Source organism: Sminthopsis crassicaudata, chromosome 6 (genome assembly GCF_048593235.1).
Source record: "Sminthopsis crassicaudata isolate SCR6 chromosome 6, ASM4859323v1, whole genome shotgun sequence".
Lineage (NCBI taxonomy): Eukaryota > Metazoa > Chordata > Mammalia > Dasyuromorphia > Dasyuridae > Sminthopsis > Sminthopsis crassicaudata.
Window position 1 is genome coordinate 30,072,569 of NC_133622.1, and position 26,919 is coordinate 30,099,487.

Here is a 26,919-nt window from a genome sequence, read left to right on the forward strand (position 1 = left end):
TTCACGATGTCTATAAACATCAAGTATTTTGACTCAAAAGAAAAACAAAAAACAAAAAAATTCCAACAATGTCTACATAAAATTCAAATACAACAAATTACAGCAAGGATCTATAATTACGTTGGTTTAAGAATTCCCTACTTTTTAGCTAAGTGACTTACAGAGGCTGAGTGATTTGCACAAGGTCACATAATTAAGCATCGATGTCACAATTTGAACTTTTGTACAAATAAAAACATTTTTTTTCAATCAAAAGTTCAATACTCATTACATAAAGCTATTAATCATTGTTACCAAGAAGACTTCCATAAAACAAGGTTACTAATGCAGAAGAAATCTTCCATTGTGTTGATCTTATTACAAAATTAAATATAATTTAATTATATTTATATTATAAAACCTGTAGCTTTTTTTTCCTTATCTAAGTCCTTGTAACTATCTACACAAGAACATTAAAAAAAAATTTGTTTGCATTCAAATACAAAAAAGGGAAAGTTAAGATTTTTATACTCATCTCTTCCTATCTCAAACATCCAGATTTGGAACATTAGCCCTTAAGGTTTTCAAAGCAGTAGCTCCTGATTCACTATTCCTCAACATTCCATACTAAAGATCCAGTAGCTAGAAAAGGCAAAAGGTAGTGAAGATAATACTAAGTATATAGCCAAAGCACTTTTCATTTTCTAATTCACTAAAAAGAAGTGGGATGTTATCTCTTATTTTATCTTCAAAATAAAATTAAAAGGAAATGTAAGCTTTTTCCACACTATGAAAACATATATATCTGGACAATATTCTACATGATTAAAAAATTTGTAAAAGTCCTCAAAATCCCCTATAAAAAACTGGCTTCTTTTAAATTCTTGTTGGTAAACTTAAAATGTGAAATAACATTATAGATATTATTTTATCCTCAACTTTTCAGCTTAAATGACTGATGGTGATATGTAAATAAGAAACCACAAATATCCAATATAACTGTATTTGTCTTTGAAAAGTTATCCCTTCACTCTCCAAGAAACTCAGTTAATTTTATTACAAATACTATGAAGTTTGTAAAAGTGAATTGATTTAAAATCTTAAATGTTAAATTTTTATACATAATACAAGAGTGGAGAACTTTTCTATAGAGGGCCTAATTCAAAGGAAAAAAATTAATGACAATCATGTTAAGTAAAGATAATTTTTTCTTGTTCTATTAAAGGAGCAAACATCAATCTTTATCTGAAGAGCAGAGCACATGAATGTGATTCAAAAAAATATAGCAAGACAAAATAAGCATCTCTATTATGTAAAATCAGAAGGCTTTAGTACAATTCAAATCAACATGGATAAATTTTTTAAAAATACAACCTAATAGGCAAAACCCTTGAATTACATAATTCAGATCAAATTCTAACACTAGCATCTATAGAGGATGATGAAAATTAATAAGATCAAAAGGTACAAATATTCAGAGGATTTTTTCTAAGATTACCAACTATTAATAACCTGCTAAAAAATGTTCTAAGGAGCCATCAGAGAAATAAAAATTGGAACAACCCTGAGGTTGTTCATATCTATCAATCTGGATAACATGCTAAGATGAGAAAAATTATTATTGGTCGACAAATTCATCAATTATGAAAAATAATTTTGAATCATACAGAAAAAAGTTGCCAAACTATTCACACCAAAAAAGCTGACATCAAAAAGATTCATAAGTACACATTTCATAAGTAGTCTTATCATGGTAACAAAAAACCAGATACAAATTATTTGCTGGGGGAACAGTTAAAGTGAATATAATGAAATATTATTGTATATTAAGGAATCTGAAATTTAAAAATTTCACAAAATGTAGAAAATATATAAAATAACACAGGATGAAGAAAGGTGAGTAAAAATAGTAATACATAAATACAACAATGTAAACCAAGTCAATAAAGATAGGCAACTGAAATCTCGTGAAATAAATTGTTCCATGCTAATGTTTGTACAATTCTAATAAGTTAATGGGTTTATATTCGTCATTTCTGTTAATAAATTAAAATCTAAATGTTTTTGAAGAAGATATTTTGTTAAAAGTTATTTGTCAATAACTACCTGTTCTATAAAAGCAAAGTACAAGAATAACTTTGAGATGGTCAAAAAGGATAAAACCCTACATATTCAAGTTTAAAAATTACAGATTAAAAGTTGAAGCAGATACATACATTGGCAATGGATGCCTCAATGATCTGGACTGTTCTTTTCAGTAAGACTTTTGCAAGATCAAATGCTTGCTTATTTAAGTTCTGAAATAAAGAATGAAAAAATTCACATTAGAAAAAATGAATGCAATTTGATGGAAAGCACATTCTAAAAATCTTGAGTAAATATCACCATGAGAAAATTTCATTCTTTCTCTATTCCACCACAATATTAATTAGTGGGCAAAGATGAATTAACTTTCTGCTCTCTTCTTTTTTTTCCAAATGGCCAAAAGAACCTAAACGCAGAAATCTGATAAAATAAACCATCAATCTAGACTTTGAATGAAATAAATTTTTTACTGAGATGAAAGGTAAATCATTTGAACTAGCAAATCATGTCTACTAAACTTTCTATACAAGGAACATTTCATTCACTTTTACTAAATATGAGTTGCAAATCATTTGCTCTGTCAGATTAATTGCTCCTCCCTTCTTAGTCCACTTTAATTGCTTCTTTTGTCTTTGCTTATAGAATTAAATGGAGCAGACATTCTGCTGCTTTCCTTCCTATAGCCTGAACCAAAGCTCTGGAGCTTTCTTCTTTCTTTTATAGCCATCATGACTTCTATTAGAGTACAACTAAGTCAGTATTCCTAAAATGTTGAGTTTCAGGGAAAAGAGTTTGTCATGCAAGTCACACTCACTGTGTTTAGTCCTCAGTTCCCTCCTCTGTAAAATGAGGTTATATAACATGAACTCTAATGTGCTTTCAGCTTTCTAGCATGCTGCCTTAACAGTCTATTTCACTGAGAACCACCAACCCATATACAACCTGAAAGAAGAATCTGTATCTCAAAGGACTTCTTAGAAGATCCCTTTCCATCATTTGCTAAGATTCTTAACATGGCACAGAACAAGGTCAGGAGAAGCATTCCTTCTCCCTCTATGTTCAGATGCTGTTCAGAACTTGTCACTACTTTAAGAGATTGAACTATTCAAATGAAAACATATCCAATTGGCGGAAATGAAATGAAAAAGTTGTTCTTTCTCAAATAAAGGTAGCCTGTCATTTACTTGGAATTGACTCAAAAAAATCAGAAGCTAGATTTAAAATCTAGCTAAGCAACTAAGAACTAGGTTTTAAACACAACACAAAAATATTAAGAGTTAAGGAAAGATGTATAGCAATTAAAACATAGATATTTTCTACCAATTAACAAAATCCAAGAAAAAAAATGAAATGAAACGTTGGGAGAGAAAGATAGCCAGCTGAATCTTAAATCCCTGACTATTGCTGCAGGGATGGCAGCCCTGAGTAGAATACTGTCACAAAACATTCATTATGTTAGGGACCCAGGATAACTATGTAGAGTCAAATGCAAGAGAACAGAAGCATGTTACAGAGTCTAACAGAGCCTACTTTTGAACTATGCCATGACTTGTTCCCATGTTTATATATTAGCAAATATATAGCAAATATATTAGCAAAAGGCAGCACTAAGTGGACCATGAAATGTAAAATCTATATTTTGTATCTTGGAATTTAAGAAGAAAAAAACATCAACTTTTTTACCTGGGTTAAAATTAATATTTTCCCTGCAGAGAGGATTGAGATACTGTATAGATAGCATTCCTGATTTGGGGGTAGGATGTGAAAGATATTTAAACACAGTACTTATTGATTCAGAATTAAGAGGGTATTAAGTTAGCTTTATGATACTGGTAGATACAAAACAATGCTACAATTTCTTTTCCTTTTTTGTGGGTGGTAGAAAAAAAATAAAGGTTGGAGACAGGAAATTCCATTATTAATATCTTATAATATGCTGACCTTATGTGCAGGAATGAGGTTGATAAGAATAGAATCCAATAATTCTTGGGTTACTCCATCACCTTCCATGATGATAGAACTCATCAAGTCTAACATATGCATCTGTACCTTTTTATTGTGGCTATTGCTAAAAGGACAAAGACAAAGAATAAATCATATTAAATTTCAATTTTAAATCAACTTAGAAGAATTATACTATTAATTCTCAATTCACCACTCCCCTCCTCCTCTGTTACTTTGATTCTCTGTTTTTCACTGAATCCCTCGGGTGGTGTGTGTGTGTGTATGTGTGTGTGTGTGTGTGTGTGTGTGTGTGTGTGTGTGTGTGTGTGTGTGTGTGTGTCTAAGTAAGGCCAAAATGTTCTGGTTCAACTGTTCTCAACCAACTATTATTCTGCAAAGAAGCAGTAACTTATGAAAGAGGATATTTAATTTGTTTCCCAATCTATATTAAGTTTGAAAGTAGAGCTTAATTAAGTAGGATTAAACTTTTTTTTTGCCCTACTAGGCCTCAAAGTATGAACTAGTCAATCAAAGAACCTAAGTTTTGCTGGAGCCAAATGTGAAGTCTAAGAGTATTCAACTCTTTCATGGCAAAAAGTGAAGACATGAAAATACTGTCAAAACAGCAAGCAAGATAAGGGAAGCTAATTTTTAAATTTCTTCCACTGTATTCCTTCATTACTATAAATGAAATACTCAAAATTTCCAGAAAATTAACCTATCCAGATTTAAATTTGCACAAAAGTACATTATTTGAAATAGAAATGAATAATTTAATTAATAATTGCATTAATCCAGACAATTCAATATGTGACCATATGCTGCAAAAACTTCTTACATGCTTAATTAACCTAAAATATTGTGATATAAAGCAGTTCACATAATTATAGCTATAAAACTGGGAGCAACACATAACTTCTCCAAGTCGATCTGGGATTTTGTAGAAAAGATTAATTTATTCTCATTGCCATTCATCTCCACCCTTCAACTATCTTACAAGTTTCTCACAAATAATGACAATTTAGGAGGGAGAGAAGATGCCAAGGCAATTGAGGTTAAGTGAATTACCCAGGTTCATACAACTAGAAAGTACTTGTTATGTATCTGAGTGTGGATTTGAACTCAGGTTCTACTGATTCTAAAACTGGTGCTCTATATATTGTCCCATCTAGCAGCCCCCAACAATAGCAATTCATATCTATAAATCACTTCCAGTATTCACATTGCTAAAAAGTAATATAAATTAACTTCATTAGCCAAAATTTCTAGCTCCAAAGGCTGGATTAACAAATTTATTTTGCTTACAGAAATTTGCAATTCTGCATTTTAAAAAAAGTTCCCTAAGTGTGTTTAAAAAAAAGAAAAGAAATTAACTTAAGACACATATAGATTTAAAGTCAAAATAAACAATAACATTCTGACATTTTTATTTCTGTTTATTAATTATTTCTGAGGCAAGAAATGTTTTCCCAAGAAAAAAATAAGTCTTCGCATGAGATTTCAAGAGAATCAGAAAAAAGGAAATGATAGTGAGTTGAGATACCAAATTTTAGCATTAAGAAAATTGAATAGGAGCAGCTAGGTCGGTGTAGTGGAGCACCAGCCCTGAAGTCAGGAGGACCAGCGTTCAAATCTGGCCTTGGACACTTAATACTTCCTAGCTGTGTGACCCTGGGCAAGTCACTTAACCCCAATTGCCTCAGCAATTAAAAAAAAAAAAAAGAAGAAGAAGAAGAAGAAGAAGAAAAAAATTGAATAAAGAACCTGATATCTTACCCATCAAGCACACCCTTTAAACTATTTATTTTTACAATCATTAGAGAACATTTTTGCACAAGAGGGGAGAAGGCAGAGTAAGGAACATTGAGCTAAAATTATTCATAATTTACTCAGTTTAGGAATTCTCAATGCTCCCAAAGTCACAAATCAAATGGGCCATGATGTCAGCAAACATCTATCTCTTTCTCTGCCTTCCCCAAATGGTAACATTCTGGAATATAGAAATAAAAGCTGACATATCTACCTTCAATCTTGTTAAAATAGGATTAGGATAATTAGCAGTACCTTAGTAATTTTTTTAAACTCAACATTTTTGCTCAATTCCATCCATATCCCTCAAATAAGAAAAAGCTGCCTACTACTATTATTATTGGTACATTTATCTGGGGTCTTTCTATTCATTATATTTTGACCAAAAATTACTTCATTCAGCTTTTTGTATTGCTGTCAAAAGTTTGGAAAAGGGAAAAAAAAAAGTAGTTAAATATAAAAAAAAGTAGCAAAATATAAATTTTTACTTGTAATAATACTAATTCCTACTGAAGAAAAGCTAAATTTATATTTAAAATTTTTCATATCACTTATGAATCTCTTATTCACTCTTTTTCTTTTGAAGGCGCAAGAATCAAAAGTATCAATGACAAGTAAAAAAGACGAAGAAGGTATTAATATCCATTAAAAAAAAAATCTGAATTTAATGACTCTGGATATTAGTGGCAGTTACTTTACCAATCGCTGTAACTTGAAGTGCCTCTATCATAAAATGGGTGGGGGATAAGTGTTGGAAAGGATGTGGAGGGAGCAAGGGGGTTATCCAAGAAGAGAATATTCACCCCATTTTAGTTGTAAAGCTATTTTTAGTATTTTACTATGAGCTGGGAGTCAAACTACTTAGTACACTAGTTAAAGTGAACCTACTTTTTCCCACATAAATCAATATTTTACTACAGAAGTAATTTAATTAGAATTAATTAATTTTAATTAATTTTATTTTCTTCCTCCCTTCTTGGGAGGAAGAAAAAAAAAGGGGGCTAAGTTGGAGAAGGAGTAGTATGTAATTTTGGACTGAGGTGAGAAATTCTGGACTACATGAGGACAGTGAGTGCCAAAGAAACAATGGAGAAAGATTTTAAAAGGGAGGTGGGAGGTATTAAAAACTGTCTAATTTCCAATGTTGCACAGGCAAGGTACAACTAAAAATTCTTTTTTCTTTGGCTGGTTTAGAAAACTCAAAATATTGCTCTCCCTTACTCATTCAAGACTCTTAAGTAAAAAGAATTCTTAAGCTCAGTTTTGTCAAACTTATTCCTTTATTTTCTTCATAAAATCCTTCATTCTCTCCCCAATACTTTTTTCTTTATAACTGAAATTCATAGAAATTCTGAGAAAAATCTAAACTTTATACAAACAATCCATAGGAAAATCTACTGTACAAGATGTCAATCATACACTATATAGATAGATAGATAGATAGATAGATATATTCAATATACTACATTAATACATATAAATATACAATAAAATATATAATAAAAGTTCAAATACAATTGTATGCAACTAATCTTTTCACAGGAAGGAACTATTTCTATTGGCTCCCACAGTAATTAATAGAGCACTGAATACATTAAATTCCCTATACAAGTTAAGCCAAAAATTTATTTCCATTGGTTACCATTCTGTTGAGGTTCTTCTCCCTATTAAGTATTTTGCTGGAACATACTTTTTTTTATTGCTCTAAAAGATCTTGATTATAAATGGTACATGGAAATTTAAAAAAAAAAAAAAATCCCCAAAACAAGAAAACACAAAGAAATCTAAACAAAAGTAATATATAAAATATATAACAACTTACTTGATCACTGAGAAGAGAGTCCTAAAAAGTTGAATAAAAATTTCATTGCAATCTTCCAATTCAAAGCAGATGTTATAGGATTTAACCCAAGCTAAATTCTAAAACAACAAAATTATTGAATTATACACAGAGAGTAACTTTACTAAATAATATTATACCTACTTTAAAATAATTCAAAAATCCAAGTTTTAAAAAAATCTATAGCAGTACAATAGGCATGCAAGCTGAATTTTGAAACATTCATCTGTAGTCCAATGTTAAATTTCACACACACACAAAAAAGTGGTATTAAAGGAAGGTTAAATATCAGTTTTCCAATTATTAAATAAATCTGCTTGATGAGAACCATAGAGCTTTTAGCTTAAATTGTTTAAAAAATAAAAAAATGAAGTTTAAAACTTTTGTTCTCAATAAAACTTTAAAAAAATTGGAATATAGTTCAGTTTAGTAAGACATGACTGATTTGACTAAACTATAATATGTGAATATAAAGAAATGTAACTATTCTGTAAAAAATGGTGAGTAAGAATAATTACAAGAAGCATAGCAAGACTTGTAAGAACCATTACAGAGTGACAAAAGCAGAATTAGGAAAAACAATACACAAAATGGCAACAATGATGTAGATGAAAAATAACAAGAAGACAAAATTGACACCGATGTAATTATGGCTTAGCGTGAGAAAATGAACCTCTCTTATGGCAGAAATGGTAGCCTCTGAGTGTGGATAGTATATGTGGCTGCCCCAACACATTGTAGGGGTTGCTGACTGATTAACACATTAGTTGGTTTTGCTAAATTGCTCTTTTCCTCCCTTTTTGATTCTCCATTACAAAGGAAAACTTGGAGAGTAGAGTGCAGAGAAAGGTAATATAAAGTTAAGAAAAGTAATATTTTAAAAAAGAGATCTATAGTTAAAAGGGAGAGAAAAATGAATGTTATATAAAATAAAAGCCATTTCATGCTTCAGAGTGGTCTTATTTCTCATGGCCTACTACATAATAAGAAGAGCATACCATTTCAAATAAAGTTCTTACCTCTAATAAGTAAAAATATCTATTAAACTGTGGACTCTTAGTATCTTCCAAACCTTTTAACTGTCTTGTAATGAATAAAAATATGTCCTGTAAAACAAAAGTATAAAATAGATCAACAAAGAAACCAAAATAATGTTATTCTCCCTTGCATCATTAATGCTGTGGCTATAATAAAATAAATAGAAAACTTTCTCCTTATCTAAAATGGCTTGGTTTTGTGTAACTGGACAGATAAATGAAAAAAAATAAAAAATAAAAAATGCAAACTGTAGAAATGGGACTGTAAAAGTAAAAGCAGCTATTCATTTCCAGACATCTTTAAGCGTTCTCAGATTGGGGGAACAAAGCAACCCACACAGCAAAGTTTCCATGTAAAGCACAAATAGACACATTCCCCTAGCATACCACCCACTAGCCCGTTTCTCCATCCAGGCAGGAAACTATTTCTATAGATTTAAGCCAGGTGTGGGAATTTTCCCCTATTTAGCCTGTACATACATTCATGTTCAGTACTTAGTCTTGTACATGCGAGACGTAACTATAAAGTAATGAGAGTGATTCTCTTCTGTAGCTTGTGGAAGCAGAGGAGGAATGATCATAGCAGAGACATGTAGCAACATGCTTCAACTTGCAGCAGGAGTAATTTCAAGGTCAGCAGTCAGTCTTGTGCTAGCAGCTGTGAAGAACATAAGTGTGTGCTGTTTCACGTCAGCATAAAAATGAGTGACCAATTTTAGATCAAATAATAAGAAATTTTGAGTGAAGTTACACAAATCTGCAAGTGAGACATTCAACAGATTGAGTAATGACAGGAGTAAAAGTTTTTAGATGGCTTAAGATTTAAAGAAGGTAAAGAAGATGACTATAAATAATGCTCAAAAATCACCAAAAAAGACTGATCCAAACGTTGACAGTCAAGAGTTCTGATTCATTCATACAACTCATTGAGGATGATTCAGAAAGAGAACCTAAATGTCAATAATTCTTGAAATACCACACTATGCATTTTAAGTGACAAACGTTTGTTCTCATCTTTCAGGGAAAGGATACTGGTAAAATAATGAGAATTTTGAAGGAATCTGTGACGAGACAAAACATGCTATTTCTAGCGTGCCGGAAAAACCAAGAATCAAAGTCTGATGTATAAAATGCCAAAATTTTCTTGTAAAAGCCTCAAAAAGTATACATGTGAAGTCCCCAAAGCATGCATGCATATCAAAATCACAAGAGAGGTGATTTGTTTCCTTGACACCGATGTCTTTGTTTATGCAAAATTCATCCCACAAGGTCCAACATAGGTTCATTATGCAGAAATTCTGAAGCATGAGAAACTCTATACAACACAAAAGGGATGAACTGTGACCCAATAATTGGCTTCTTCACCACAACAAAGCTCTAGCTCACAACATGCATTCCATCAGCTCTTGAACAATAGTATTTCCCAGCTTGATCACCCACCTTATTCACCAGCTTGGTTCTGGATGACTTGGACTGTTTGAAAAAATTCAAATCCCCTCCTCCCCACCACCCTTTTAAAGAACAAAGATTTGGCATTATAGGAGATAAAGAATGTAACAAAGATGCTGAAGGTAATTCCAAATAAGGAATTCCAAAAACCATTAAGAAAGCACCATCAAAATAACCAAGTTTTCAAAATTTACAAACCTATGAGTTTACAAATTTGTTTTGTTAATGCCAGTCTCATTACTTTATAGTCACTTCACACTTTTACTGGGCATATTTTGTTCATATTAAATAAAATAAGCAGTTTTAGGAACCACCCCAAAGTGCTATAATTTCACAGTTAATATGAACAAGTCACATTTCTTAATAAAGACAATGTAAGCCATGTACTTTTCATTTGATGAAATGGTTAACATGAAATTCATAAATTCCACAGGATAGGATAAGTAACAAATTAAAATAAAAAAAAAAATAAATAAATAAAAAAAAAGAAAAGAGCTCTTAAAAAACTAATTTACCTTGAGTTTGTCATGGGAAGTATATGGTGCTTCTGGAGCATAGATTCGGAAAATATCAGCCAAACAACATGCTACAAGAAGACGTACATCTTTGTTGGGATTCCTGAGGAAGAATTCAGATGCAAGATGCAAGGCTAGAGGAAGATACTGCTGCTTTTCATCTTCTGAGTCCTGATCCATGTCCATAAAAGTTTTTACTACCATCTGATACAAAAAAAAAAAAAAAAAAAAAAAAAAAAAAAAAAAAAAGTCTAAATAAAATATATAAACCCAACATCAACAAGTTTCTTTTAAAATTATCAATACCATTTTTATGCAAAATTTTCAATACAGTTACTATTCAGTTTGAGACACATTATCAATTTTTTAAATCCTGGTTTCTACCTTTAAAAAAAAAAATGAAACCTGAACACAATTTTTTCTTTAATTGGTTGAAGAGAACTAAATCAAATACTTTCTATAAAACTAGTCTTCAAAATGTCACATAAAACCTACATAATCCAACATTACCAATAGATTTACTGAAATTATATTATCTTGTCTCCTCTCTTATTTCATAAGCAGTTGAAGAAAAACCTCTGAGCTAAATACCTACTTCCTATTTTAATCTGATATTCTGCAAAATTAAGAATTAAGTTAATACTTATGTTGCCAAATCTAGGCTGAATATAGTTGTTACTAATAATTAAGTTAATATTTATATTGCCAAATCTAGGCTGAATATAGTTGTTACTAATATCTTAATTACTTGTATTTTTAAAAATATCATTTCACATTAAGAAGCAGTACTCATTTGATTATAAAGCAAAACCTCTAATGAAGGCACATATAATTACACTTATTTAATTTTTAATTTCTAATTGTTCAATCGTTGCAAAAAAGCCAGCAAGCAATCTTCAATCTATAAAACATCCTTCCTACTACAGACATAAGGTTATATTTCCACAACCTTTGTGGAAAAGGCTACTTCCAGTCATGGAAATTTAATAATTCATATGCATTTCTTTTTATTGTCAGACATACTCTAAGTTTTGCTAAACTGCTTTTCTTTCCCCTTTCCCCCAAACTTTGTTTCTCGGGGCCTGACACCTGTTGATTGATTAAAAAGATAGCTAAGACTGATTGAAAAGATGGTTAGTTGGGTATGGGAAAAGGAGGGATAATTTTTAAACAAATGTGCCAATAAATAATTTTTTAAAAAAGATATTTTAAAGTAGGAGGGAAGATCAGCAAAATTGTTGTTTGATTTTGATACTCTCCCATTTCCAATAACACACTTTTCTTTTCTTCTAGTGTCTCCTAATACCTAATGACTATTCAATGAAACATACAGTTGCTCTTTCTAAAGTATAAGTGATAATATTGGTGGCATGGCTCAAAGGGATTTGCTTCTTAAAAATAGGCCTATTAATATTTTAAAGATCAAAGAAATACAACCAAAATGGTAGACTAAAAGAGAATAAAATACGAACCTAAAATATAAATATTAAGTAAATGGCAGTCAATGTTACTTGGTGTAGTGTAGCATAAAGTGATAAGAGAATGACAGAGTGTAAAAGATGGTAAGGAAACATACCTCAAGGTATATCATAGTTAGTCAAGAAGAGGAGTGGAGCTGTCAAAAATAGAGTTGGGGTTCCAGGATCTACCTGTTTTGTTTAGAATGTTCCTTTCTTGCTTCACAAGAAAGCTGAACTCCAACAGTAATCCACTTCCACCAAGTACTAAGTTAGGAAAGGCCCACTAATAGTAATTCCTAAGTTCCTGCCTCTTTCCTGTATCCTTACTGCTATTCTTGGGTAGGTAGCGATTTCTTGGCAAAATACTATTCAGAATCTGGGCTGAGCAGCTTTCATGAACTAAGTCATTTTCCCCAAACTAGAGTCAAAATAGGAGCCTATGCTCTGCCTGCTTTCTCCTATGTTGCAGTAATATTTCTACTAACAGCAAATATATGAATGACAGTGGAAAAGAACTTTGGACTTGCAGCCTGTTGTGAATCCTACCTCTTCTACTTACTATCTGTGTGATCCTGAACAAATAATTTTCCTTCTTTACGTCTCAGTTTTCTTACCTGTAAAGTAAGGAGATTGGACTAAAATTAAGTTCTAAATCTGCGTCCTCACTCTCTTCCCTTATCTACCATTAGTCACAAGAAGGTAGCAGGGGTTCTACACCTGGCCCATCTTCCTGAATGACATATGGAAGCCACCATACTCTAGAATACCATGGAGGCTCTGTACCTTCTAGGCCAAAACTCTTGTTATTGAGTGTCCAAAGACTGAATTTGGAGAGTTCAATGTGGAACTTCCTGTCATAGATTTAGGCCCTTTCCCTCCCCACCTACGCCACTCACCCTGTGTTGTGGAACCATAAAAGAAAAATGAAACATTTCAGCCACTGTTGAATACTAAAATATCCAAACCCATGAGCAATATAAATTAGGCCCAACCACAAACCAAACAGATATTCTTTGTGTACCATGTCTTCTGTCTGCATCAATCCTCTTATCTTGAGAGAAAGAATATTAGTAAGGAAAATCTGCTAGTAAAGAAAAAGGGAAAATTTTGAATGATTGGTCAGCAAGAAAAAGGGACCAGTTGTTTATCAAAAACGAGTGAAAAGGAGATGGTGGGGAATAGTAGTAGGAGATATAAGATGGAGAGAGAGGGAGAAGAGGGAAAATGGGAAGAGAGGGAGGAAGAAAAAGAGGAAAGAGAGGGGAATGAGGGGAGAAAGAGGGAGAGAAAGGGAAAGGAATAGGGAAAGGGAGAGGGAGAAGGAGTGGAAGTATTCCTAGAGCAAGAGAAGGTGCATCAAGAGAATAAGCAGACTATAATATAATCCAAAAGGAGTCTTTGTCAAAGAATAGGAGTAAAAGATGTTATCTGGGGAGAGTATTCAAGGAGCCAGTTTCAACAAGGTTAAAGGATGATAAGTAGAGAATCAAGCAAAGAGCTCCAAGCATGCTGAATGGACCCCTCATGCTTAACTTGCATGAAAGTATGGACAAGCGATACACGGAACAAGTACACATGGATGGCTTTTAAGCCATTTTTTAAGCAAACATCCAAATCTATGAGACCACAGATCCTTCTGTTTGAATTGTATAATTTCTGTCTGTCATCCATTTTATTCCCTTTGCAAACCAATAAAACACAAACTAAATTAATTTGGGACAGCATATCCACATTAAAGCTAAACATAACTGATCAAGCATTCTGTGCTGTTTCATACCATTTCATACCCTTCTTCGGAAAGATGCAACCTCTAATTTCTTGGATCAGCTCTATTCTTTTGACTCACACTACTCTCCCTGCGTACAATCTGATACCTCTCTTTTAAATGGATGATTCTTTCTAAAGGAAAGAAAATTCTAGGCTTTTAATTTGAAGACAGGCATTTCAGTGAAGGTCTTCCTGTCAATAGTATGATCACTGTAATTGCAAAATTTTAATCTTTTTATAAGAAGACAGTTCTAGTTAAGATTGAATGAATCCAGGAGCAACTGGTTCTAAAAAAAAACTTGTAAAGCTTAAAGTCAATCTTTCCTGTCTTATCAAGGACTTTCCTGCCAGAAAATGATCCCAGAAAAAAAAAATTGTTTGTTCTGCCTCTAGATGGTAATAAATTCAAGTGGCTAATATGGACCCCAAACAGAAGAATTTTTAGAAGATAAATGCAGAGGGGGGAGAATGTAAACCCAGAGAGTGTAATACCTCTTAGCAATCTTTATATAGTTTATGGAAGCTCAGAAAATGTTATCTTTTTTTAGGTTATTGACTTCTTTTTCCTCTACCTAGTTAACAGGATGCTCTCCATACACATCCCTAAATCATTCCCTATAATTCTAAAATAAATATTAATTTTTAAAAGTTATGATACTTCTAAAAACTTGAAAACATTAATTACAAACTTGAGAAGAAGTTAAGACTAGATAGAACAAAAAGACACATTGGCCACATGACCACAGCTTTCTAAGGCAGCATGGCCTGGTAGGCGTACTATACTTGCAGTCAGGGAGTCCTGTATCAGACACTTACTAGCTGTCTGATCCTGAGGAAGTCTCAGTTTCTTCATTTGCAAAATGAAGGGCTAGGGAGTAGATTCAGTTGGCTTCTGAGGTCCCTTCCCATTCTAAACCTATGCTCCTCTAATTGTAATCTCTATGACCATAAATGACAAAGAACAGAGACTAGGTAGGAAAACGATAATAAAAAGAGTAATTTGGGGCTCTATTAGGGGATTTATTTCCAGGAATAGGAAAGTGATTGTTCCACTATATTCTGTTTTTGTCAGATTATGACTGATGTTCTGTTTTCAGCTTTGTATATCAGGCCTTTGAAGGATAATGAGAAACTGGAAAGGATCAGCTGAAGAAACTTGGAAGGTTTTGACAAAGGAAGAAAAATCTCAGGAGAAACATAACTGTCTTCAAGTATTTGATGAGGAGGCAGCCAGCCAGGTGGCCCAAAGCTGAAAAGAACTAAATTTACAACAACTAAAAAAGTGCCTAACAAATAAGCTGTTCAAAAGAGTATTGGCATTGCCTCGGTAGGTAGATTCATTCCCTTTTACTAGAAGTTTTTAAGCTGAATCTGGATGCCACTTGTCCTATATTTTGGGCTATATTCTTTTTCCTAACATTTCTTGGAAGAGATGGCTTTTGGAGTCCTTTCCATTCAAATTTCTGAAGCTTGACCTATCTAGAAACATATGACTTATTTCTGGACAGTTTATAAAACTATATCAATGAATTGAAGGAAGATCTAAATAAATAAATGCTCACAAGTCTGAATAATAAAATAAAATGACATTATTTCCCCAAATACTTCATGAAATTAAATTTCAAGGAATTTATTTATAGAACTTTACACACATACACACACACACCACAGAGACAGAAATTTCTACGTAAAAATAAATGGGAAATACAAAAAGCAGGCTGAAAAAAAAAAGATTAATGAAGGTGGTCTTCTCTCAGAATTAAAATTTATTTCAAAGTATAGAGCACCATAATTATATGGTACTGGGCAAAAAACAAAAAAACAAAACCTAAGTAGATTAATGGAATAAGTGCTCTACAATTCCAACCAAAAAAATTCAAGTTATTAATCTTCACAAATGACTGGTCTTTACATAGAAAAAACTGACCCTTCCATTTGCTTTAACCATCTCCAAGTCCAAATAATCAATCACTAGCATATTAACAAAGAACTGTATTATCAGACAAACCAAGAGTTGGAAACTATTTTCAAGTCATTTGAATTTAATCCAGTATCAAAATCAAGAGTCCACTAACTCAAGATATCTGAGGGAGAAGTTATAAAATGACTGGAAAAAATATGGATGTGGTAATGGAGAAACGATTAGCAACCCACATACCTATTTTCTCATCTATACAAAATCGTTTTAGAAAAAATCTAGTGTAAAGAGTATCCTTTACAAAATAGGACAGGGGGACAGCTAGGTGGCACAGTGGATAGAGTGTACCAGCCCTGAAGTCAGAAGGACCTGAGTTCAAATTAGGTCTCAGACACATAACACTTCCTAGCTGTGTGACCCTGGGCAAGTCACTTAACCCCAATTGCCTTCTTTAAGTCCTCCCTCTCCTGATTGCTGAAAACTACTTGAGTATACTACTGGCAATGCTTTCCTAGCCCAACTAATCCTCAAATTTTTGACTTCCTCCTGTGTATTCCCCTTTTATTTCTTCTTTCTCACTGGCTTCCTCACTGTTCTTAATAATAATAATAATAATAATAATAATAATAATAATAATAATAATAATAATAATATCAGCTACTATTTACTTAGCATCCACTATGAGCCAGGCACTTTACCAAGCACTTTTCAAATATTATGTCACTTAATTCTTACAATAATTCTTTGGGATAGGTGCTATTATTAACCCCATTTTACAGATGAGGAAACAGATGTGACCTATCCAGGTCTACCCAGTAAGTATCTAAAACCAAGTCCAGTCTTCCTTACTCCAACTCCATGCCCTGAGCTACTTAATAGGCTCTCCTGTATGCCTAGAACTCTTTTCTCTTGCTTTCCTTGTCTTCCTTAAGGTCTCTGCACAAATCCCCCCACAATGCTAGTTCCTTCCTTCTGATGATTATCTCCAATTTAGCCTTACAATCTATCTTATCATCTCCCCCTTTAGACTGTGTCTTGCCTTCCTTTTTATCTTGACTAAAACACAGTAGGTGGCTAATAAATGCTTGTTGGCTAATTCCCCAACTACTGTCCTTAAGTTCACCTTCAGCTTTGATCCTGATGACAATGAAGCAGGACTTCAAAGATTGGTAGTAATACCAAAGATGCCACTCACACTCTGTACTTCCTGACTGATTTTGTCTTTCCTTTCCTCCCCAAACCATTCCTGGATGGGTGAACTCTTCCAGTGTCTTAAAAGCAATATTCAAAAGGTTTGTTACTGCCTTGTCAAACAAGAATTCCATTGCTTCCATTGTACTTTGTAAGTATCCCTTCCCTCATTCCTCAATCTCTTGACATCTAGCTTTTAGTTTTCAATGATCCATGAAACTGCATTTAAGATCACCAAGCATCTTATGCACCAAATCGAAACACTTTGTTCCCTTGACACTTCTGCAGTAGGAATACTTTTTCCTTTTTGAAATTTTCTACTTTGAGTTCCTCCACTTAATTCTACCATCACTCTTCTACTTTTCTTATCATCTCTCTAGATATCTCAGATAATTTTTTTCCTCTAGCCATTTAAATAGAATTATTCCCTAAGGTTCTGTCTTCCACCACCTGCTCTTCTCAGTCTATACTTTCTCCATTAGAAAGACCATCTGCTCTTAAGCTTCAACTATCATTTCTAAGCAGAGAGGTCTCAAAATCCCTATAGCTCTGATCCCCCTCCTAAATATCAATCTTTTAATTCTAATGATCAAGACTTTTGTATTTGATCACAAAGTACACATCAAATTCAATTTATCTAGCGTTTCATTTTTTATTGTTGAAAACCATTCCCCTAGTTAAAAAGAAAACAAACCATATTTGTTGGTTTTGAATCACTTTTATTTCTGAATATATCACTCTTATTTGCCCCCCCTCAGAACTATGCTTTGAAATGAAAACAAGGAATTCAGCAAAACTAATATACTCATGTGCCATATCCATAGTCTCCCACCTTGGCAAATAAGAGGAATTTTATGATTGTAGTTGTTTTTGAAGGGATGGGAAAGGGAATATTACTTTCTATTTACATGCTATATATCTCATTTTCCTAGCTCTGCTTTTGTATCTCTTCATGGTATTTCTTAGATTGCACTAATATTTCATTACTCATGTATTGCAATTTGTTTAGACATTCTCCAATCTTTGGGTGTCTACTTTGTTCCATTTCTTTGCTACAGCGGAAAGTGCTGCTACTAATTTTTTAGGGTGTAGAATATCTTTCTCTTACTCTCCAACCTCTGTGCTTCTCCTAGCCAAAATGGATAGTTTGGTGGAATGGAAAATGCACTACATTTGGAGCCATAAGAGCTGGATTAAATCCTAGCTTGGACATTTGTTTATTAGCTGCAAGTCACTCAATTTTTATGACCACATGGATTGGGCTCTAGGGTTGGGCTGCCTGATTTCTAAGATCCCTTTTCCTCAGCATCCAAGTCCTTTTTGATAATGTTTCTTATTGTTTTGCCAACTAAAAATCTTCCCAAGTTGTCCATCCTACAGCCACTGGCCTACATGAGGGCATTAACACATCATTCCTGAACTACTAAAGCACACTGCTGATTGGTTTCTCATATGATAGAATCTAAAGCTAGGTTTTCTTTTTATAGGTTGGGAAATGGCATAATGGGGCAACCCTGTTTCAGACAGGAGTGAGCAGTCTAAATATAATTGTGTTCCCACAGTGGCCATCATAACCAAAAAAAAAAAAAAATCTACTAGGCCAAAGAGAGCAAACAAAAAGACAGGATCCATACTTACAAAAACTCTTAAAACAGCAGTGAGTGATAAATCTCCTCATCAAGAAACAAAATAGGTGTCTATCAAATGGGGAATGGATCAACAAATTGTGAGATATGAAGGCAGTGGAAAATTACTGTGATGAAAGAAATGATGAAAGGGACATTTAGAGAACTAGAAGTATGTATTTGTATTAACTGATTTGTGAGGAGAAGCAGAAAAAAAAACTGATGAAATTACTACAAACTTAAAAGAAAAACAATTTTAAAAGACATAAAAACTTTAATCAGTGTGAGAACCAATCTGGACTCCAAATATGAAATATTTCATGAAATATGTTTTCCACCTCTCAGTAGAGGTGGCAGGACCAGTATGCAAATTTGTTTTATTTGGGTGTATTTATTTGTTACAAGATAGGGCTTTTATTTTTGCAATTCATAATTGTGGGGTTGGGGAACAGGAGAGAGAAGGTAGTGATAGTGACACAAACATTTAAAAAAAAAAAAGCGAATGTAATATTAAAAAAATATATAATGGAGTAGAAGTTATTTCAGAAAGGGATAGACAAGGAGAGCACTAGCATGTTAAATTTAATAAAGACTTTAAAAAGGGCAAACTGAACATAATAAGTCAGTTTCACATACAATCCTCTTCTGTTCTTTATATATTAAAACATTTTTATTTATTGATGTTTGTCAAATTTCTTTCAAAAAAGACTATTTTTTAAAAAATTGTTCTGAACTCCAGTCTACTTATCATAATCTCTTTTTTCTGTCATTAAAGGACCATCCTACCTAAGATATTTCTTATCTCCTACCTTATAAATCATCTACTTAGATATGAAAGATAAGTTGTGAACTTTTGGGGGCAAATCTCTTACTGTTATCAATATAAGATCTTGGTAAATATCTAAAAAAAAAAAAGAAATGAGAAGCTATAGAACACTGCATTTGCTGTCAGATCAAGCGATATATAGATTGTTTTGATGAATGGTTTTCTTCATCTTTTTAAAATTTTTGTTACAAGAGATGACTGAGAAAGGAAAGAATAAGGGGAAGGATACATTTGGAAATAGAGGTAAATTTTTTTTTAAATCAATAATTTAAAAAAGCAAAGTGCTATTTTAAAATCTTTTCTCATTACTTTCTTCCTTGGTCATTCATTTCACTTCTACAGCTGTTAGTACCTCTATGCCAATGACATGACATCTCAATATATATCTTTCACCTTGCAAAGTCCCCATTTTCAAAAGGCTGCCAGACATCTCCAATTGAATACTTGGCTGACAACATCCATATCTAATGATGCCATCATCATTCTCCCAATTAGCTAAGCTTAAAATCACAGATAATTGTGCTTTACTTCCCACCCTTCCCTAAATCCCCCAGTCCACTTTTCCTTACTTAACCTTTTAGAATATCTCCAATACCAAGTCAATGAGCATTTTTAATGTGTTATGTGACAGTGATACAAAGAAAGGCATGAGCAGAGGAGCCCCTGTCATTCAGGAACTTATTTCAGATGCTCATCGATCCTCCTTGAAATAAGCAGAAGAGCTGGCCAGCTACTCTCCCAGCCTCCAAACTAGATCTTATGGCCTGCTCCCAAAGTCACATATCCATTATTAGATCACTGTCAGAGTAATCTTCCACAACCTGGCTCTAACTTAGTTTTCTAGCCTTTTGTCACAGTTCCCTTCCTCCTTTGCAGACTCTACCCCAGCCAACTGGTCTCTTGACACTTAAAAATGGTCATTGAACTAAACAGTGTAACCTTGTAGAATGAATAAGGTGAGAAGCAGTCCAATGAGGAGAGGACTGAGAAAGCACTTGGACTCAAGAAGTTCAACAACCTACTGTGGACTAATAGAAAGCTTGGGTGAGGATCAATTGAGAACCGATGTAAAAGGCTCTGCAAGACACATACAAATGTGAATTCTTCTTCTTCATTTGCCCTTAGCAGACTTTGGAAACTGTCCAAAGGGGAAATTCAGCTTCTGAGTTTGTCAAGACTTATTCATGGGGGCTCCAGAGAACTAGTCTAGTCGCAGCAGCTGAGAACAATTTGTGGGCAAATTTTCCCCACATTTTTAGTGAGACACTGTCTTCAAACATTCCACTCAAGCTGAAATTTTAATAGTCCTAGCACCCCATATAATCTGAGCAGCAAGATTCACTCACAAACAACATCAGATATTATCACTGGACTGTGACATGTCAGGAAAGAGAGAAGGCCAAAGAAGCTGACTGGGCATTTAAGTAGAGAAGCATTTAAAACTAGTATAAAACTCATTTCCCATCAGCTGCTCTGTGGACTTGTGATGTTTTTAAAACATCATGCCAGCCAAGATGGTGGATTAGGAGCAGCCCCCTAGCTGAATTGTCTCAATATTCCCCTCGACACAATCTTGAAACTACACATTAAATCAATACAAGGTTGGGATGAGAGTTTTTTTTCCAGCCTAACAAAATTTAAAAGATTGGAAGAAGTCTGTGAGACCAGAGTGGGGGCCTGTGGAGAGCCCACCCATGCAGCTGAGGCAGCAGTGACTGCCACAGGAGCAGATCCAGAAGCTCTTAGCCCAGAGACAATGAGGGGCTTGGACAACTGGGTTGTCTTTGCTGGCACTGGACCCAGTTGATAATGACTGGCTACAGCTTATTTGCAATTCAGAGGATTGTCACAAAGGAGAAGGGACCTAGGGCTAGAGCTTGCAGTTGTGGTTTTAGGAGGTCAAGGGCCCCCTCTGGGTAAAAGCACAGCTCAGAACAGTGACCAAATCCCTTTCAGAATCGCAAAAATCTAAAAGTACCAAAAATTTGCAGACTCTCTTCTCCTCTCCCCCCCCCCACTAACTAAAAATAGTAACACAAAAAAGCCTTAAGTTCAGGATGATACTTCCCCACCCCTAGGTGAGCAGAACCCAATTTTGATATAAAGTTCAAAAATCAAGAAACAGGATAAGAAAATGAGCAAACAAAATATCTGACCATTAAAAGCTACTACAGTGATAGGGAAGACTAAGACATAAGTTCAGAAGTAGACAATGTGAAAACAGCTTTAAAAAAAAAAGCCTTAAAGAAAAATTCTAATTTGAACCAAATTTAACAGGAATTTCTGAAAGGGTAAAAGAAAGAAGAGTGGTAGAGGGAAAATTACAAAAGAAATGAGGATGCAAAAAAAATATGAAAAGAGAATAACTTGGTAAAATAAATACAGAAGAAAATTATTTAAAAAACAGAATTGGCCTAAAGACAAAAATTCACTGAAGAAAAGAACTCCTTAAAAATAGCCAAATTGGAGAGAGTATTCTGGGAAATTGGTGAAGTAGGTTGCTAAAGCTACTCAGCTCTCCCAATTTCCCTCACAAAAAGAACAAATTTGTGCCTCAGGGTGAAAAGAAACTGAAGAAAAAATCAAGACAATTTGGGGCAGAACAGGAGTTCTCCAGATATAACCCGAGAAGATCTAAAGAAAGACTCTGGGCTGGGGATAGACCTGTCAGAAGCCCAAACGCCTCTGGGACGGCAGAACCACCAAGTAGGGACTAGCCCCAGGTGGACTGGGTGGGGCTGGAGCCTTAGCAGGAACTACAAAGACTTTCACCTCCCAGACTGACTATGGAGTCTGGGTCCAAGTCTAGGAAGACGGAGGGAACTTCCTCAGGACCAGCTATGCTGCTGAGATGTAGCCCTGGGGAAGAAGGAACCTGCACTTGAGTGCAAAAGCAAAAAGGCAGGGATGCTGCTGGCTGTGGGCAGTTACAGGAGGGGGCAGGGTTCCAGGTCAGAGAGGAAAAATGAAGGGAAGCTTGAAGCATCATCCCTCCACCCCATGATTAAAGGCACTTACCCTAATACCTCTTATTTAAAAAAAAAAAAAAAAAGAAAAAGAAAAAGAAAAAGAACTGGCAAAGAAGAAAGAACCTCACCATAGAAACTTATTCTGGGAACAGGGAAGATGGGATTCATCTTCAGAGAAGGACACAAGTAAAAAAAGTAATGTGAAGAGTAATGTGAAATGGCTCCCTGCTAAGAGAGAATTTATAGAAGAACTACTCAAAAAAGAATTCCAAAAAAATCAAATGAGAGACACTGAGGAAAAAACAAGGGAAAAAATTAAAACCATTCAAGGAAAAAAAAAAAAAGTATAAAGTTTTTATAACAAAAAAGTTAACTAAGTAGAAAAGCAAGTACTGAGTCTCAGAGATGAAAAAACAAAAAACAAAACAAAACAACAACAACAACAAAAACCCCTGAAAATTAGAATTGGGCAAGGGGAAGCTAGTAGCTATGAGAGACCAAGAAAATAACAAAAACATTAGAAAAAATGAGAATAGAACAGAATGTGAAACAACAACAAAAATGACAGATCTGAAGAATAGATCAAGAAAAGAAAACATAAAAACAATTAAATTACCAGAAAGTTGCGACTAAAAAGAGAATCTTGACACAATATTACCCAGGAAATAATCCTAGAAAATTGTCTAGTGATAGAACAGGAGGGGACAATAGAAATAGGAAAAATCCACTAATCACCACCTAGATATCTAGAGATCCTTTGTGGAAAACACATAGGAAAATTATTGTCAAATTTCAAAAAACCCCATATCAAAGAGAAAATTTTGCAAGAAACAGGGGGAAAAAAAAATCAAATATGCTGAAGCAACAATTAGAATTGTACAAGACTTAGTTACAATAAAAGACAGCAGGTCCTGGAATCATATCTACAGACAAGTAAAAGAACTATGCCTGGAGCCAAAAAGATCATATCCAGAAAAATTATAGTTATGAATGAAAAAAAAAAAGAAAAAGAGAAAAGGACATTCAATGGGCTTGCAGATTTCCAGGACTTTTCTATCAAACAAATCTGAATTTAACAGAAAATCCAACATATAAAAGCAAAGATCAATTTTAAGAAACAACATGAACAAACGTCTTTTTTTTTTACATGGGAAATATATACTTTATGTTTAAGATTTATATCAATGATAGGGTAGCTCAAAAGAAAGATTAGCAGAGTAAAGACTAAAATAATAATCATGTTATACAAATGAGGTATAGAGGAATAATTGACAGAGGCATTAGAGGGAAGAGGGCTCCTAGTTCTGAAAACTTACTTATACATTGGGAAAGGGTCAGTAGGCAACTCTATATATATGCTATAAAAGGTAGAGCACTCTCCAAAATCTATTAAAAAAAAATAAGGGGGAAGAAATGGGCAGATAAGGAAGCAAAGGGCGAGAGAAGACGACATGGGAGGGAACCTTGGGTGGGGAGAGGTTAAGTAAAAGTAAGACAAATTATGGAGCAGAATTTAATGAAAGAGACAGCAGGCATAAGAAAGAGTGTGTATGTGTGTGTGTGTCTATATATGTATACATAAATATATATTTTCTAATATAACTATAGCTTGGGGCTGATAGGGGGATAAAAAGACATGTGTCCTATGTGTGTATATATCTACATATGTATAAATATATCCTTTCTTAATTGTAGTCTGCTTGGGGGTGGGAGGTGGGATTAAAGGGGAAAAAAAAAAGAATAAAGTAAAAAAGATGCTCAGCAGGGAAAAGAATAATTACAAGGAAGTAAAGAAAAGCTGGACACTTGTGAATATAATTTCTTCTACTAATATATATACACACACACACCCCACACACACACACAGACACCCACCCACCTTCTTAAACTATCCTCCCAGGTTTCTGCTGGGTATATGTCAGTGTTCTCTTTTGTTTCATTTTGTTTTGCACTGCTTTTCTGTATTTCTTTTCTCTTATTCCATTTCTTCAAATAAAATAAACTTGATTTTTAAAAAAGCAACAACAGATTGACAAATAGGAAAAAAGTAGTATAAAAACTCTTAATATATTTAAAAATTAGGAACTGGACAAGAGAAAGCCAATGATTCTACAAGATGTCAACCAACCCACAAAATCAAAAGAATGAAAAATAGAAGAAAAAGTGAAACATCTCATAGAAAAAACAAATGACCTCAAAACTAGATCAAAGAAAGGTAATTTAAGAATTTTGGGACTACTTGAAAACTGAGTCAAGATGACAGAGAAAAGTCAGAAACTTCAAGCCCCTCAAATAATGCTTGAAAATAAATTCTGGAGTGGCAGAGCCCACAACATGACAGGGTGAAACAATTTTCCAGCCCAAGACAACTTAGAAAATTGGCAGGAAAGGTCTGTTGTACCAGGGTATACTTACTGGGTGGGACTCAGAAAATCAGAAACAGGCCTTAGCAGTGAGTTGCTTGGCAAAACTCTGGTTTTGCACACACTCAAAAATGGGTGAGAAACAGCACTAGCATACCAGAGCTGGTGCCACAGTAGAGCAGGGACCTTCAGCACTGTTGCAGAGCAGAAGAGAGGGTTTGTGGTCACTAAACAGAGCAGAGCACAGGCCCAAAGACTAATAAATACCCATCTCCTCAGATCATAATAAAAGAGGTACAAAAACCCAATGAGGAAAAGAATGCCTTGAAAAGCAGAATTGGACCAAACGGAAGAAGAGTCACAAAAATTCAATGAAGAAAGGAATGCCTTAAAAAGTCAAATTAATCAAATAGAAAAGGTACAAAAGTTCATAGAAGAAAATAATTCACTAAAAATTAGAATTGAACAAGTGGAAGTTAATTTTATGAAAAATCAAGAAATAATAGAATCAAAAGAATTTAAAGAAAAAAAAAGACAACAATGAACTATTTCATTGTAAAAATAAATGACTTGGGAAATAGATCCAGGAGTAAAAATTTTAAATTACTGAAATTCCTGAAGCCTTGGTCAAAAAGAGCCTGGACATCCCATCAGTTGGAGAATGGTTGGGTAAATTGTGGTATATGAAGGTTATGGAATATTATTGCTCGGTAAGAAATGACCAGCAGGAGGAATATAGAGAGGCCTGGAGAGACTTAAATCAACTGATGCTGAGTGAAATGAGCAGAACCAGAAGATCACTGTACACTTCAACAAGGATACTGTATGAGGATGTATTCTGATGGAAGTGGAAATCTTCAACATAAAGAAGATCCAACTCACTTCCAGTTGATCAATGATGGACAGAGGTAGCTACACCCAGAGAAGAAACACTGGGAGGGGAATGAAAATTGTTAGCACTAATATCTGTCTGCCCAGGTTGCATATACCTTCGGATTCTAATGTTTATTGTGCAACAAGAAAATGATATTCACACACATGTATTGTATCTAGACTATATTGTAACACATGTAAAATGTATGGTATTGCCTGTCGTCGGGGGGAGGGAATAGAGGGAGGGGGGGTAATTTGGAAAAATGAATACAAGGGATAATATTATAAAATATATATATATATATATATATAAAAAAAAAAAAAGTGATAAAATTCAGGCCTTATTAGACATAGTGCAAGAACAACTTGACCAAGGACACTTGCGGCCTTCTCTAAGTCCTTGGAATTCCCCAGTATTTGTGGTGAAAAAGAAATCTGGAAAATGGAGGATGATAACTGATCTAAGAAGAGTAAATGAACAGATGGAAACTATGGGAACTCTTCAGCCTGGACTGAAGATTACTGGACTGGATTACTGAGCACAGTAACAGCAATGTTGTAACGCTGACCAATTGTGAAAGACCTGGCAACTCTAATCCCTACAGTGATCCAAGACAATTCCAAAAGTTTCATGATGGAAAAAATTGCTAGCTATCTCCAGAGAGAGAACCGATATGCTCTGAGTAACTTGAAGTATACTTTTCTCAATCTTAAAAATTTTTCTCTAAAAAATACATAAATGAAAGCATGGAAATTATGGAAAAACATTTACAAAGGTTGTGATAAAAAGCCTCATTTCTAAAATATATAGAGAATTGATTCAAATTTATAAGAATTCAAGCCATTCTCTCCAATTGATAAATGGTCGAAGGATATGAACAATTCACAGGTGAAGAAACTGAAATTATTTGTAGTCATATGAGAAGGTGCTCTAAATCACTACTGATGAGAGAAATGCAAATTAAAACAACTCTGAGATACCATTACACACATGGTCTGGCTAAGATGACAGAAAAAGATGCCGAATGTTGGAGATGTGGGAAATCCAGAACACTGATACATTGTTGGTGGAGTTGTGAACAGATCCAACCATTTTGGACAGCAATTTGGATCTATGCTCAAAAAGTTATCATACCCTGTGCTTACCCTTTGATCCAGCAGTGTATCTACTGGGCTTATATCCCAAGGAGATCTTAAGGGAAAGGGACCCACATGTGCAAAAATGTTTGTGGCAGCCCTCTTTGTATTGTCAAGAAACTGGAAACTGAA

At 34.0% G+C, this 26,919-nt stretch overlaps 1 protein-coding gene across 4 annotated transcripts in view; it reads right to left on the reverse strand.

Annotated features, from left to right (window-relative positions):
* The window catches only part of PDS5A (PDS5 cohesin associated factor A), a 128,561-nt gene that overhangs the window by 67,919 nt on the left and 33,723 nt on the right, over positions 1-26,919 (reverse strand). For 2 of the 4 annotated variants that reach the window (XM_074274573.1, XM_074274576.1), the window contains exons 3-7: positions 10,659-10,862; positions 8,677-8,763; positions 7,640-7,737; positions 4,006-4,132; positions 2,196-2,276 (exon numbers count right to left, since the gene is read on the reverse strand). In XM_074274573.1, coding sequence (XP_074130674.1) covers positions 2,196-2,276; positions 4,006-4,132; positions 7,640-7,737; positions 8,677-8,763; positions 10,659-10,862 — 597 coding nt within the window. Of the gene's footprint in view, positions 1-2,195; positions 2,277-4,005; positions 4,133-7,639; positions 7,738-8,676; positions 8,764-9,174; positions 9,353-10,658; positions 10,863-26,919 lie in introns of those variants that run through there. The other 2 variants (XM_074274574.1, XM_074274575.1) reach the window with 2 other exon arrangements.